The sequence below is a fragment of the Choloepus didactylus genome, chromosome 23 (assembly GCF_015220235.1).
Source record: "Choloepus didactylus isolate mChoDid1 chromosome 23, mChoDid1.pri, whole genome shotgun sequence".
NCBI lineage: Eukaryota > Metazoa > Chordata > Mammalia > Pilosa > Megalonychidae > Choloepus > Choloepus didactylus.
Genome location: NC_051329.1, coordinates 11786088 through 11802729, shown reverse-complemented (window position 1 = coordinate 11802729; position 16642 = coordinate 11786088). Strand labels below are relative to the sequence as shown.

Sequence of the window (16642 nt, the reverse complement as noted above, 5' to 3'; positions counted from 1 at the left end):
TTCTGGTGATGAATGTACAACTATATGATGGTACTATGAATAACTGTGCACTGGGTATGATTGTAGGGTATATGACTATATCTCAATAAAACTGTATTAAAAATAGTTCAGGGAGATACCTATATAAAGACAAATGTGGGAAAGTATTAAAATTTGTGAATACAAGTAAGGAATATATGGGTGGTTCACTTTATTCTGGCAATTTTTTTAAATAATAGTTGGGAAAAACAAACCAAAAAATAATGAGGCAAATTCTGTCTCATGAAAAATTTTAAATTTTATGTGAATTGTATAAGGTTTACAAAAGGCAGAGACAGAGGCCAATGCAAGAATAAACGTACCTTTTATGTCACTGAGAGCACTGGGCCCTCCATGGGGCTGATCTGCTTCACATATGGCCGTCCAGAAGCTTTGTTCAGCCATATTGGGAACTTGGCCCTCATTTTGCAGACTTAGGGCCAACATGAAGTCCAAGTTTGCACTATCTTCACCACCTTCTTTGGGGGGCTGGTGGCTTCTATTTCTTTCCTGCCTTTCTTGTTCCTCAACTGGAAAAAAAAACAACCAGAATGCAAGATACATTAGAGATGTTGTTGCCCCTCAGCTCAAGTCCATGCCTACCAAATATTAAAGGTTTATAGCTACCTTGGGAGGAAAAAGAGACCTAGATCTCCATTACCCTGGCCCTCCAGTTCTTAAGGGACTCCAAAACAATAAGTCTGCCATGAGAAAAGGCTCCATTATTATTCTAATTGTATTATGAATAAGTAATATTATTGAACCATAATAGGCACTGCACTAAATATTTTACATATATTTTCTGCATTAGAACAGAACGGTTTAAAGCAAGGGGTCAGACTGCCTCAATTCAAATCCCAGCTCTGCCACTTACGAGCTATGTGATCTTAGGGAAATTACTGAACCATTCAGTGCCTCAGTCTCCTGATCTGTAAAATGGGAACAGTACCCACCCTAAGATTGTTGTGAGAATTAAATACCTATAAAGCACTTTGCATATGGGGTATATTTAATAGAACTTAATTATCAATAGCATTGTCATCATTATCATCAACTCTAACAGTAATCCAACAGGGAAGAGGTTCTGCGATACCATTATATAAGAAGGTTAGGTATTCTTTTCAAGATTACCCAGCAAAAGTCAAGCTTTTATAATCAAGATTGATTTGGTCCTAAACCCTGTTCTTCAGCCTCCTCTGTACCCCATTTGTCCTGGAATTTTGATACCATTCCAGTTTCCCAATCCCAAGTACAACTCACACAGATTATTCTGAATTGGAAACTGGGATGTCACGTTCCTTTGGTTGGTAGTCCTACTCTGGAAAAGATCTGACTCAAAGGACTGCAGGTGCCTTCGAGGTAGCCTCATGGGTGAGTTGAGAGCTTCAATTTGTCTGAGGAGGTGGGATGCAATCCAGATTCCATCTTGACTCCAAGACTCATCATATGCATCAGGAGGTATGACAACCTCATTTCTCTTTTCCTCCCCTTCTCTCCCACAAACTGCAGGGTGAGTCTTCAGATCTTTCACCAGGATATTAAGCCCACAACTGCCACATAGCTCTGTCCGGGCACCACAGTAATCTTCATGGTCTTTTAGTTTCAGAACAGAAAGTTCCAAATCACAGTGCTGGCAGAGGGCAAGCCGCAAAGGGCACTCAGTCTCCTGCAACAGAGTAACAAGCCAGTTAATATATGTACCTAGGAGAGGCCATGTTAATAAAGAGAAAGGAAAGCCAAAATCATTTACTTTGAAATTCTTTTCTACCACTAATTTCACCTGCCATGTTTTCCTATGTATTTGAAGTATAACTTCCTCTTATATTCCAGCCACAAAGTTCTACAAAGAGAGGAAAACTCTCAAAAGGAATCCATTCAGCCACCACAACTATCATCAGTTTGTGCACACATTACATAGTTACCCAATATCAGAGAAGCCCAGGAGCAAATATCAAGAAGCATAGCAATTCAGAAATGTCTGACAAAACTTCACCAACCCAACCTCCCCTTACTACTTCAACTCAGTCTTAAGTACTTGGTAAGGAGGAAAAGAGACTGCCATCTAAAAAGACACTGTTTTTCTAACCTGCACATCCGTGTATAGCACTGGCTTTAAACTAACCAAAAAAGCTAGGAATCCTGAGAATACAAATGAACTCAGCAGATAAAGCACAAAAATGAATTGGAATTTGTTGCTAAAACACCAAAAACATTAAAAAGATATACAGGAATATGTTAACTAAGTTATGCACATTTTAAAACTTGGGAGCCTAAGCTCAGAACTTTCACATAATATCATTTCAAAAGTTTAGATGATTTATAGCCACTGTAAAGAAAATAAAATTTTTTATTTCTTTTCACACTAATTAAACCCAAGTTTTATTCCAAATGCTACTCCAAACTTTTTTAGTACTGTTTGTATATGCATGGGATTATCTCTTGCAGAAAGCACCAGAAACTGGTAAAGAGGGCATAAGTAGCTGAGGCACAGTGGTAGAAGAAAGATAATGTTTTCTTATCTCCTTTAAATATTTAAAATATTTAAATTTTATGTGAATTTAAATTTATGTGGCTTTAAAATGATATACCATGTAGATGTAATACAAATTAAGAAAGAGTTGTCTGGGTTTTTTCAAGTCTTTTTTAAAGAAAAAGTGCCATTGCTTTAAATTACTCAAGAGCAAAAGGGCAAATTAATCACTGGCACATCTCGTACAATATATTAAATATTTTGTTAACAACTCTAAAAAGTGCTAGTAACCCCCCAGAATAGAAAATGAAGTATAAAATTAAAAAAAAATTTTTTTTTAATGCAGAATACTCTAAATAGTTCATCTCTGGTCTAAAATTGTCATAGTCTGACTTGCCAGAATGTTAAAGAACACTCTGTACTTGTACCTATGTAACTATTGGCATATTACCACAGAAATAGCTGGGAGAGAAAAAAAGTGGGGGCAGTGTGCTGAAGGTTGTTTTACATAGCAGACTGAGGCTGGAGCCAGAGAAACGCTGAATGTTATTGTTAATGTGACTGCAATAATACACTTCCAGGTTGGTGAGGCCTCCAAAACCAGATCAAATGCATGGAAAAAAGAATGAAATAAAGAATGCCAAAATAATTATGAGATGTTTTTCTCTGAGCTGTGGGGTTATAAGACATTCTTGTTTTCTTTTTTATACTTTCCTCTATTTTCTAAATTTTCTACATTGAATGTGAATAACCTTTTATAAGTAAAGGTAATTCAACTAAAAATTAATAAAAATAAGTTAAATTTTTTTCAAAGTACAGAGAGAAATGCACAAAACTTAAGGGTATAACTTGATGAATTTTTACATGCATGTACACAGTCCTATGTAATCACCACCTAAAGAACTATGGGGATTTTTAAACTGGTGAATTAATACACGCATTCAGCTATGGCCAGTTTTATCTCAATTAGGGACCAAATGATAGTGTGACCTCTCTCACCAAATGCCCTCTGAGGAATTTCTTTGGACATAAGCAGTGTGTTATCTGTGAGAAACAAGCACTATTCCTAAAAAGGAATAAACGTTCACCCAACTGTGGAGAAGAAAATAATTTATTCACAGTCTTGCGAGAACCAAAATGTGGGGGTTGGCGCCCAGAACAATAGACTCAGCAGTATTCATTCCCTACACCTAACCGCAAGTCCCTCCCGTTTTTCCATTGGCTGGATACTTCAGAGGTTACATTCTATTCGACAAACCTAACTAGCCCGTGCAAATTTGGAACATGCAGCCCGTCCAAATCGAAAATGTTTGAAATACGTTTCCCACGCAAATTTGCAACATTAGGAACTGCTGGAAAAAATCTCCACCCCTGACTATAATGGTTATGCCCAGGCCTCTTTAGAGCCAGTCTGGGCTAGTTTGGTAACAGGTTATGAGGCTATTTTGGGAACCTCTATTCTGAGTCTCTACCTTGCAAGGATAGTAGATAGTGGGCAGATAAGCAGGGGGACTGACTGTCGATAGTGGGTGGATAAGCAGGGGGACTGACTATGGATTACAGTTTGTCTTTTTAACCTTCTGCCAATTCCTTAACTGCCCCAACCTGCAAGGCACACCTTCCTGTGTGAAAGCTAAACTTAACCTCATTCTCACATTATCCAAGTGATCAAGAAGTCAAAATGCAATTACAAGATGCAAGGCAGGTTGTGTGCTAAAGAGTTCACAGCACACTGGCAACCCCAAAACTCCCTTAGCCTGCAGTGAGGCTGCCTACAGCCAAACGCCAGGAGAAATAAAAGACTCGGTTCCAAAGGGAAAGACTGAGGCATCTGGTGTAACAGCCATTCAGCTGAATCTGGCCACAGTAGAATAGTAAGGTGTTGAGAGACAGTGTGAATATAGAGAACAAAGACTCAAGTAGACGGGCTTTCTACTCTGCATGTGCCTCTGTAATCTCAGTAGGATTGGCACTCCCTTCGTAGTGCATGGAGACTAACCTCATGCTTCTTTAACTGCCTCTTCTCCAATTTCTTGTTACATTTGCAGATCACCTAAAGTAAGAAGTGAGAATCAATAAATAGGCTTTGTGACAACATGCTCATCAGCAAATACAACACATTTAGGAACATTTGGGTACTTGGTGATTCACCTGGCAGTGTTCTGTAGCCATGTGACTCTCCATGTCAGATTTGGGAAATGGTTCCTTGCAGACAGGACATATACCAATGTTCCTTTGACAGTGGATCTCATGGATGGTAAAATTAAACACAGGAATTTCTTTTTTGCTACAGAAATAGACCAAAGAAAAAGGCAAGAATTAATGACTGATCTATGTCTTTTCTTGTATGGTGGTATCACATGGAAATCCATCCTGTCCAATCCTTGATTTCCATTATTTTTCTTTATTGACTATCTAGTCTATAAGCTCTAATGATTATCACCACTCCTGCTTTTCAAGAATTAAATCCAGAAGGTTTTGAGTCTTCTATGTAACACTCTAAGTTATCAGTGCTATACCCTACCTCTAAAAGCGCACCCTCACTTTCTAGTCAGAGCTGATCACAACTAACAACATGACATCAACCGCCAAGAAGAGCTAAGCTGGGTTTCCCAAAACCATCCATGCCCCAAAGGAGGATGATTCACTCAGGGCTTATAAAGAAAACAGTCTACCATTTATTTTCACTCCAAGTTTTAAGTGATTTAATCTCACTGGATTTTATTTCCTGAAAAATCAAATCAAAAAGAATAGGAGCAGATGCTAGCTTTGGAGGTATAAAGGGGGAAGAGAAAATTGTCTCCTTTATGTTCCGTATGTCTTCCAAAGCAGGTTGGATGCTAGTTAGGAACATACTCTCTGTTTGGGTTGGGAGAAACCTCGCAGCAGAACTGTACAAAAATGAGTCCTGAACTCCTTCCCTCAGTCCTTCCTCTCACTTGCTTTCTGCCATTGTCCTTCAGTTTAAGGGATCCAATCAAAGGTCATATCTAAGTTGCAGAAAAGAGTTAAAAACTGAAAAGTAAAAATCTTAAGAGACAGAGTAAGACTACTTAAACTTGATAAACAGTGTATGCACACTCAACCATTAGACATACAGTATTCAAAGGCCTTACTTTTACTCATTTGGATATGACCATTGAAAAACTCCAATTTCACAGTCTAGCTATAAACTGCATTAAAAGAATGTGCCTATAAGTATACGAGCTAGAATAAAATTTCAGAAAAATAAAATTTCAGAGGATAAACATAGTCATACAACAAATCTTTAATATCCTATTTTGCCTCTGGAATGGAATACTGTAGGAGCTCTCTCCCACACTAAGTTGTAGATAGCTTTTTTCTCCTTAATAGTTGTAAACTTCATTCACAGTCTTAAGAAGAGTTTCAAAGTAGAAGGATGATGCACCTCCAGCTGCAGTCATATACCCAACATAAATTCATTTTCATCCAATGTATAACTAACAGGTTTGGGACCCCAAGGCAGCTCTCATTGCAAAACTGGAAGGTGACAAAAGAATAACGAATTGTAAGAGAAGGGAAGAAACTCAAATGGAAAGAGAATTACCAATGACCTGAAAGATTTAACTTTCCACATTTCTCCCAAATTCCTAGCTTTCTAAGGAAACCACTGGTTTTAAATTAAATTAATTCAGTTAACCATTTTTTAAAACTGTAAAAATATATAATGGCTGTAAATCAAAGTTATAATCTTAAACCTATTAAATTAATGTGCCGGTTTGAATGTATTCTCCCCCAAAACTCCATTATCTTTGATGTAATCTTGTGTGGGCAGAGGTATCAGTGTTGATTAGATTGTAATTCTTTGAGTGTTTCCATAGAGATGCGCCCCACCCACCTGTGGGTGAGGACCCTGACTGGATAATTTCCATGGAGGTGTTATCCCACCCATTCAGGGTGGGTCTAAATTAAATCACTGGAGCCATATACATGAGCTGACAAACAGAAGGAATTCATGCAGCTGAGAGTGACATTTTGAAGAGGAGCTACAGCCAAGAGGGACACTTTGAAGAATGCAAAGAAGTTGAGAGAGTAGGTGCAGATGAGAAACAGTTTGAAGACAGCTGTCGAAAGCAGACTTTTGCTCCGGAGAAGCTAATAGAGGACAAATGCCCCAAGAGCAACTAAGAGTGACATTTTTGAGCAACTGCAGCCTAGAGAGGAACGTCCTGGGAGAAAGCCATTTTGAAACCAGAACTTTGGAGCAGACACCAGACACGTGCCTTCCCAGCTAACAGAGGTTTTTCGGACACCACTGACCATCCTCCAGTGAAGGTACCCGATTGCTGATGTGTTACCTTGGACACTTTATGGCCTTAAGACTGTTAGCTGTGTAACCAAATAAACCCCCTTTTATAAAAGCCGATCCATTTCTGGTGTTTTGCATTCCAGCAGCATTAGCAAACTAGAACAGTTAACAAAAATTAAAATAACTAAATCTCACTGTTAAAGATGTGATGGAACGAGGACTCTAATAAATTCTTGGTGGCTGTGTAAACTGCTTAAAAACAGCCTGAAAATGCGTTTTTACTACCATAAAATTATACTCTTTAATGTAGTAATCCCACTGTTAGGATTACACATGAACATGTTCATTACAGTGTCATAAAATTGAAAACATGAAAATCACATAAAATGTTAAAATAATAAGGGAACGACTAAGCTAAATATGGCACACCAACAAAGTGAAAGTAGTGCTACATCATAACTGTAAATCACATATACACATGGGCAAAGACCACAGAAAATTAAAGCCAGTCATTACTGATTAGAGTACTGAGATACTGGATTCCTTTTCCATTATTTTGACAATATTTTAATAGCAAAATTCAAAAAAAAAATAAATGTCTATTTTTTTCCTGTTTTTACAGGGCTGTTCAGGATAACCTGCTGACATGAAGCATTCTATATATACAAGGTCACTAAAATATTAGAATTTAAAATATATATATTAAGGACAACATCATCACAACATGATGATGAAGTAAAAATTATAACCAGCCATCAAGACCACAGGGCATTTTACTATGCCACATTTTTACCTTACAGGAAACCTTGAAAGAAAAAAATAAAAAAAAACATTTGCAACTGATAAATGAAACAGTTGCCTGTTGAATTTTCTTTTCTTTTTAAATTTAACTGCCAAGATATTTTAACCAAACACTCCAACCTGACAAAATACTAATACCTGCTTCTCATCTACGGAAAAAACGACGATACTTTCTTGGTGAGATCAATGAGAACACAATTCCATATCTAGACAAACTCCTAATACCGTATTTTAAACAGAAATGACTGCAAGACTAGCCAAGGCTTCCAGAAAATTCCCAATCACCTTCCAAACGCTAAACACAATAAGCCAGAAATCAAGCCTTTATTCATGCAAAACTAAAAAGTCAAAGACATCTAAAACACTGAAGCTCCATTTCTCTTCCAAAGAAGTCCTCCCAAACACCACCCCCCATCCTCCCATATCTTCTCCCCCCTACCTGAGCCATCACAACAATACTAAAAAAACAAATTATAAAAAGATATTCAATCACAACAAACACTGTTCTTTTTACTACTGGTTGTTCAGTTAAGTCTAATCACAGCTCAAATTCCAAAAAGTACCTTAGCTTTTTCTTGGGGAACAACAATGGGGATAGGCTCTAAAGACAAATATTAAAACTTGGAATTTAGTCATGGTTACTTAGACAGGAGAGCTGTACTGGCTTAGTCGGCCTTCCACTTTAATCTGCTTTTTTCTTTAAATAAATTGCTCTGGCTTTGAACAATCTTGCTTTCATTCGCTTTCTATTAATTCACCCTTTTGAACCGCTTCAACACAGTTATTCACATACTCTCCTAGGCTTGAGATTCCTTCAAATTGAAGTAAACTGATAAAATAAGAATATATTAAGTAATGCTAAATTCAATATTTCTATTTTATTATAAAAATCACAATGATGTTTCTCGTGATTATTTGCTTTATTGATTATATCAGTGTATGCATACAAAACTCAAACAAAGTCACAATATTTTATGAAATGGCACAAAGCAATAGTGGCATAGTAGGAATATATTAAGAAACCTTCAGAAAAATTTCAGTTTCAAGCAGGGAAAGAATATTGTGAACAACAGCTGCTCTAATTATATTCTAATTCTGCTGCAATTTAGACTGGGCAGAAATAAAAAGGCAACAACAAAAAAGAGAAAAATTATCTTACGCAAATCTTTCATCAAGCTGAGTTAAACGATTTTCCTTATCCCACATCTCTTTTCTATTGCCACAATTAGATTAGCTAAACATAGCACAGTTCTGTTTTGCTTTCCTTTAGCTTTCAATAAGAGCACTCTTTCATCAGCAAAATACCGAGTTAAGTTCTTGAGAAATCCCCACCAAGAATCAGCTGATCATTAACTGTACTCCTAGGTTTCATTTCCGCAGGAGAGAAGTGCTTTCTTGTCAATCACGTGGGTTAAACACACACACACACACACACACACACACACACACACACACAGAAACAGGAAGCTCCACGTTCAAGACTGTACACAGTCTTCACTAAATCTTAGTTTTAGAATCATGAAACAATAAACCTGCACTGGCTTAAGAGTTCAACCAGAGACCACACACCCATCTTTTTTTAAACAGAGGAACATTCCCCTTCAACAAAATCCTTTATTAAAAGAGTTAAAACTGACCTGATCTGGTTGAACTGCTCTGCCACTAGATCTAATGCCAAGTTCACCAAACCTTACTTCCCATCAACAACACAACCATTGTGGCCACACACAGAAATTCTTGAAACATACTGTGAAAAACAATGATCTAGTTCAACACATTTTATTATATTTTCAGTATTAAAAAAATGTATGACAATATTTTTCAAACCTTCAAAAAGGATGAAAGCTGATCATTATTTGTATATCAGAAAAGTATATCAAAAAAGTGAGGCTCCAAAGCTGTCAAATAACTTGCCAAAAGTCATTAACTAATTAAGGGCAGTAATCAGATCCCCGACCACCAGGCTCTTCCCTTCACTCCAATCATTACTTTACACTGCCTTAAACCAACCACCCTGTCAAACTGCCCAAAGAGGCAGCTTATCCAAAATTGTTATAAAGCTCTAGTCTCATATATTTACACAATACACTATATGGTCACAATTTTAACCCTGTTAAAAAATTGACCAATTCTTTACAGAAGAAGTTCGTCCTCACTCCAACATTTTTTAGATTTGATTTCTTACCAGTTGTCACACAGTTGAGTATCCTGGTCATGCATAAATTCAGCCATCTTTCGCTCTTCCTAAAACCTACAAAGTTAGAAATGTGAACTTTCAATTTCATTTCTTCTTTAAAGATGTCATGCAAAAAACAAAACAAACAAAAAAACCAGTGCACAAAAAACACCACCAAAACCAGGGCATTATTTAATACCCAACACTTGGGTTCTTTTTTAATTTCCATTTTTAAATAATTTGACTTACAAAAGAGTTCATATCATAAATAATCACAAATTATCAAATGCAAGAAATTAACATGGAAACAATACTAGTCTTTATTCCAATTTCAATACTTGTCCCACTAATGCCCTTTTTCTGGTCCAAAATCAAAACCAGGATCACACAATGCATTCAGTTGTCATTTCTCCTTAATCTCCTTTCATCTGGGATAATTCTTCAAGTCTTTGTCTTTTATGGCTTTGTTAAGCATACTGGCCAGTTATTTTGTAGAATGTCCTTTAATTTGGGATTGTCCAATGTTTCCTCATGACTAAATTTGGGTTATGCATTTTGGGCAAGAATAGAAGTGATGTGTACCCATCTTGGTGCATCATCATACAGAAGGCACATGATGTCAACTGTCTTAATATTACTGGTGATGTTAACTTTAATGACTTAGTTGAGAAGATGTCTGCCAGGTTTCTCTAGTGTAAAGTGTTGCCTTCTTTTAAAACAAGAAGCTAGTGCAGAAAACAAAGCCCTGTCAACTTTACATTCAATTTTTACTTTTTAAAATTATTCCTTTCCATGACACAAAAATAGTCTTGAATAATGCCCTCCTTCTTGGCATTACCAAACCAACTGTCACTTTTCAAAACTTATTCACTCAACCTGCTACATGCTTATTAAGACCATATTGTGTGCCAGATATTGTGCACACAATAACAGTGTGAGTACAAATTAAAGAAATATAGTCTTTCACCTGGAGCAGTCTAGAGGTCAAGGAAGAAATATAACTTAAACTGAGTATTTTGAAGAAAAAGTACATAGACAAATAGGGATGGAGTGGAGGGGAACCTACTTTAGATAAGGGTGGTCAGGGAAGTACTTTCTAGGGAGGTGACATTTAAACTAAGACCTGCAACAGAAAGAGCCAGCCAAGCACAGAAGATAGAAGGGAGGGGAAAACCCATTCAGGTAGTGGGAAGAGAAAAAGGCTTAAAGCAAGGAAAGAGAAAGTAAAGGTAGATCTGGCAGAGCATAATAAGCAAGGGGAGTGCTGGTAAGAAGAAAGGCCGTTTCACAGAATGCATATTGGATTCTATTCCCAAGTCAGTGGTAAACAACTGAAGGGTTTTAAACTAGGGAGTGACATGGTTCAAGATGTCCACTCTGATGAGTGGACAATAAGGGATAGGAAGCATCAATCTAAGGAAACAAATCACGTTCCCTCAAGGGCTGTCCTACTGCTTCTAGGTGTGCTGTATTGAATGATCCCTCTGAATTAAGACCAGAGCCTTGGGAGAAGGAAGGGCCCAGTTTTTTAGCTTCGGCGGACTGGGGGTGGCATGTGGGGCTTGGAGTCAGTATCTCTGGGTGTCAAACTCTGGTTCTGCCACTCAGTCTAGATGTGTGATGTAACTACTCTGGCCCTCAGATTCCTCACGCTGATAGCTGACAGTACTCCAACAGTATTGACAGTTGGGAGGCGTCAACAGGCGAATGAATGCACGGAATTGCTGTGGCACAGTAAAAATCTTCAACCTTAGAAGGAGCCGGTTCGGGGCGGCCAGGTCTCCCGCGATTTCGGGGGCCACCTCTCAGCCCGAGCGGCGGAGCTACCAACGCAGGGTCCAGCCCCCAAGGCGGTGCCCAACTGCCCCCTCCCCCGTGAGATCGGAGACGCCTCTTTCCTAGAACAGGAGGAGGTGGGGGCTGGAGAGCGCGCCAGCTTCGCCAATAACAGTACTTAATTTATTGAGAGTTGAAGTGCTAAATGCTTTTCACGGTTAAGCTTTCAATCTTATGAAATGAATGTCATTATCTCCATTTCAGAGCCTAAGAAAGAGGAGTCCAGAAAGGCAGTTTAACTCGCCGCACGGCTCGTCAGAGGCGGGGCTCGAACCCGGGACCCTATGCATAGAGGCCGCGCTCGGTCACCCGCCAGCCCGAGGCTGGGGCCCCGCCCCGCCCATTAAACTCCCCAAGTCCCGGCCCGGGCCCGGCCCAACTTGGTCCGGGGCGCGGTGCCCACAGAGACGCTCGGAAGACGCCCTCTTCCCAGCTCCCCGGGCAAGACCAGGAAAGGGGCTGCGCCGCCGGGGGCTGTCGAGGCTTCGGTTCCCTGAGGAGAAAATGCAACCTTCCCGACTGGCCTGAGGAGACGCCGCGGGGCGGGCATCTTTCTCCTTATGGCCGCGACCTCCCGGCCTAGAGTTCCCTTGTCTACACACACACACACACACACACACACACACACACACACACACACCGGGAATGCCGGCCTCCACCCGAAATGGACACCAGAGGGGCTCCGAAGGCGCCAGCCGCCGCTACATCTCACCTGAGCCGAGAGGAAAGACGTCGAGCCCACCCGCTAGCCACAGCCTCGGAGCCACCTCAGACCCTGTACCGAACAACGGCTCTCCGAAGCCGCCTCACCACTTCCGACCACCGCGAACGGGCGCCCTAATTGGCCAAGTGGCGGCTCAGGCTGTCGGCTCATTGGATAGCGTCGTTGTCGCTCGCAGAGTCCCGCCTTCTGCACGTAGATTGGCTCCTCGGAGCACCGTGGGGGCGTGCCCCTGGAAGTCCCAGCCCCTGCACCTCTGGAATAAGGGGTAAAGCCCTGAGTTACAAACCTGGTGTTGGGCCCAGCAACTGCCCCCAACTCGGGCTAATATTTGCATGAATAATATTGTGCAAACATTACTAATCTGCCTAATATATTAAGATAATTAATGGCATTTGTTCCCTTGTCATGGGCCATTAATACTTATTAGTCATTCTTGCTGCTATTATGATGCTCTTGTGTCAGACTTCTCCAAGGCTCTCACCAATTTGCGTACTTTGCTTTTCGCTGTGGGAGAGTGATGGTAGCCTTAGACCCAGGCTAGAGTCCCAGCTTCTCCAATTGCTGCCTGCATGTACTTTAAGCTCCTCTTCTTGCAATGGGATGAAAAGGGGAGAACACATTTAAGTATATTTGATCACATACAATATACAATGCAGCAATTTAAAACTAAGATTTTACTGAAGATTATAATTTCAAAATGTTCATGAGATAGTACTAAGCAGGAAAAGCAGGCTACAAAGCAAAATTTACAACAGGATAGAATACTTGGATTAAATATTCTGCATGATTCCAAATATATGAAGTTCAAAAACAGGCAAAACAAATGTAAGGTGAAAGAAGTCAGCATAGTGGCTACATTTGGAGAGTACATACCGCAAGGGTATATAAGAAAAGACTTCCAAGTCCAGGAAATCTCTATATCTCTATCTGCAAAGTGGGTAACATGAATGTTTTCATTAGCAAATAGTACTTAAGCTGTACATTTAAGATTTAAGCACTTTACTGGGGAATGTTATATTTCAATAAAAGTTTACAAAAAAGTATATTCATTAATGATTAAGGAAAAAGAAAAAATAAGTATATTAATATTAAATAATGTATTAAGTATATATAAAGCATATATACTGAGGAAAAAATGAGAAGAAGAAATATGTTTTTCTTTAATAAAGAATGTTAGCCAAAAAATGCAGTCATTTAAAAGATTCTGGGAAAAAAACAGGCAAAAAAACTATATGTAAGGAAAAAAGTCTGGACAGACAAGACTGGAATGCAGTAAGAGGGAATTAAGAGGGGAAAGTTCCATCCAAAGGTTAGTTATTACCAAAAGTGGCTTTTGGCCAGCACCTAATATAGGCATGTACTCTGGTCAATTGTACCTGAAATTGTACTTGTAAAAAGGTCCAAGTAGTGTCTGGAGTGAATCAACACCAAAATAAAATGAAACAAACTTTCCAATATTCTTTATTTTGTATTTTGAAGTATAAGGGAAATTAAAAAAATTTTTTAATTCTTACTGTCATAATCAGATAATCACAGATGACCAATTTTTTAAAGTGATATTTAAGGTTAAGAAGTTAAAATGATAGAGATAAGAAATAAGAGAATAGTAAAATCCTCCCTCATTCCACCACACCCCCTTTCTCCAAAAAATAGCTGGTTAAAAGTTTCTTTTGGTTCCTCCCAGAAAAAAATTAAATGAAATATAAACATATGCACACAGGGTGTGCCAGTTTGGATGTATTATGTCCCCCAAAATGCCATGTTCTTTGATGCAATCTTGTGGGGGCAGACATATTAGTGTTGATTAGGTTGGAAACTTTTGATTGAGTGTTTCCATGCAGAAGTGACTCAGTCAACTGTGGGCAAGATCTTTGATTGGATAATTTCCATGAAGGTGTTTCCCCACCCATTCAGAGTGGGTCTTAATTAAATCACTGGAGGCATGTAAAAGAGCTGACAAACAGAAGCAATTTAGTGCTGCAGCTGCAAGACACATTTTGATGATGGCCACTGAAAGCTGACGCTGACATTGTGGAGAACACCATTTTGAAACGCAATCTGGGAGCAAGCAGACACCAGCCACGTGTCTTCTGAGCTAACAGAGGTTTTCCAGATGCCATTGGCCATCCTTCACTGGAAGTACCCTATTGTTATTGCTGTAGCTTGGACACTTTTATAGCCTTAAGGCTGTAACTTTGTAACCAAATAAACCCCCTTTATAAAAGCCAATCCATTTCTGGTATTTTGCATAATAGTGGCATTAGCAAACTGGAATACAGGGTCATTACAGTTCTTTTTATATATTTACACAAAGAGAACATACCATTCAATATTATTCTGTACCTTGCCTTTGTTTTTTTTTTTAATCTCTCTTGTGGATCTATCCATTATTAGCACATCTATCTAATCTAGAGCAGCTTCATTCTTTTTTCACAGTTGCATAGTATTCCATTATATGGATATACCATACCTTAGTTAACCAATTCCTTGTTGATAGATAGTTTGGTCATAAAGTGTTGATTTCAAATCCAGGCCAACCAATACCTGAAGCTCAGGAAACTTTCCACACCAGCCTCATTGATTTACTCAGCAATGTATGGAGCACACCTATGTGACACATCCCAGACAATATTATCGAGTTTCTACGGCAAACAAAGACAGGGTCCTGCTCTCCCAGAGTTTACCAATGGTAATGACAATGGACTGAAGCATGCTTTGGTGGGGGAAGCTCAGTTAGGCTACAGGATGACCCAAACCACATTGAGGGTCCACAAAGTCCTGGAGTTGAAACAATGAATTAAGCATGGCCTCTGACTGCCATGAATTCAGATGATTTGTAAAGAGGTTTCTGAACTTGATTTTCCCATAAAGGCAGTGTTAAGGTGTTATTTCCAGTCTTAGGCCAGCCCACAAAAGTCCTTCAACCTATAACAAAACTTTCCAGAAATCCTATGACCTACACAGCATCCTTTCAAAAAACATATCCTGAAGCCATGGCAACAGAAAGGGAATATTTTCTCTTCCTTAAAGCTGTTTATGCTTTTTGACCAAGAAATTTCTAGGAATTCACCCTACAGAAATAATCAGGCTGCATAATTACAAAGATGTCTGCTACTGTTTCCAATTTATATAGACAGACATCAGGGGAATATGTGGGAATGGATATTAAGGGTGTGGGATAATGGTGAAAGGAGTATAAAGTTGGATGAGGCTGAATTTATTGATATGGGCCCACTAGGCAAAGATTCTGGATTCTAGGTTGTAGCTCAAGGGGTTAGAAAGGGCTTTAACATTTTTTTTGGGTGCTTGGCTGAAACACAGGTCAAAAGTTGGCCAATATTACCTGAGGTTGAAGTGCCAGAACTGCCCTAGTATAATGTAGTTGAGGGGATCCAAAGGCTTAGAGAGATTGGAATGTTAGAATGGATTTACCACGTAAAACCTGCTCACTCACCCCAGGAATGTCCAGAGGACACACCTTACACTAGGACTATGAGGAATAAATCTGTGAGATCACTCCGTCATCTCTGAAGAGCTCTGTAGTTGCCCTTCTATGTAGGTCAGATATTACTGTGGGAACTGCTGTCACTGAACTGGAATCCTTAAACACATTTGGGATGATCAGATCCTGAGTTGGCAGAAGCCCCGTGGCAGCACTTAATCACCAAAAACAAGATGGAAGTAGCTACCATAATGGACAGCAGACTCAAAGCAGCAGTCAAAATAATCTGGCTGGCAAAGACCTACGGTGTTGGCTAGTAGATCATAGGGTATGTAGAAGTAAAATAGATGGGCAGTCTACTAAATTCTTACTTGATCTGTATAAGCAGAACAGTTCTAGATCAAGTGAACAGAAGTCTTAACTTGAATTACAAAACAGAGAGTCACGGGCCATTAATCAATCCCCAGACTTGAGAGAGTTTACAGACCCAAAGCTCCTTGAACCAGGGGAAGGCTTGGTTCCCTTGGGGAAGTACCCTGTTACACTGTCAAAAATTTACTCTGTTAATCTTCCTCTCAGCCTTCCCCAAAGAGAAATATAGCCTTTTATCAGGGTAACTGTGCACTGGGGAAAAGGAAATGATCAGACATTTCAGGGATTATTAGACAGTGGCTCAGAAGTGACATTAATTCCAGGAGACCCAAAATGTCACTATGGTCTACCAATCAGAGTAAGGGCTTATGGAGGTCACGTGATCAATGGAGTTTTAGCTCAAGTCCATCTCACTGTGGGTTTAGTGGTTCTCTGGACCCATTCTATGGTTATTTTCCTAGTTCCAGAATAGGCATACTCAGCAACTGGCAGAATTCCCACATTCATTCCCTGACTGGTGGAGTGAGGGCCAT

The 16642-nt window shown here is 39.3% G+C and overlaps 1 protein-coding gene across 5 annotated transcripts in view; it reads right to left on the bottom strand.

Annotated features, from left to right (window-relative positions):
* The window catches only part of TRAFD1 (TRAF-type zinc finger domain containing 1), a 39690-nt gene that overhangs the window by 13986 nt on the left and 9062 nt on the right, over positions 1–16642 (bottom strand). Inside the window, exons 1-6 of one of the 5 annotated variants that reach the window (XM_037816635.1) lie at positions 12284–12413; positions 9745–9810; positions 4640–4775; positions 4488–4541; positions 1279–1684; positions 342–548 (exon numbers count right to left, since the gene is read on the bottom strand). In XM_037816635.1, coding sequence (XP_037672563.1) covers positions 342–548; positions 1279–1684; positions 4488–4541; positions 4640–4775; positions 9745–9791 — 850 coding nt within the window. In that variant the 5' untranslated portion in view covers positions 9792–9810; positions 12284–12413. Of the gene's footprint in view, positions 1–341; positions 549–1278; positions 1685–4487; positions 4542–4639; positions 4776–8718; positions 9005–9744; positions 9811–12283; positions 12414–16642 lie in introns of those variants that run through there. The other 4 variants (XM_037816638.1, XM_037816636.1, XM_037816639.1 and 1 more) reach the window with 4 other exon arrangements.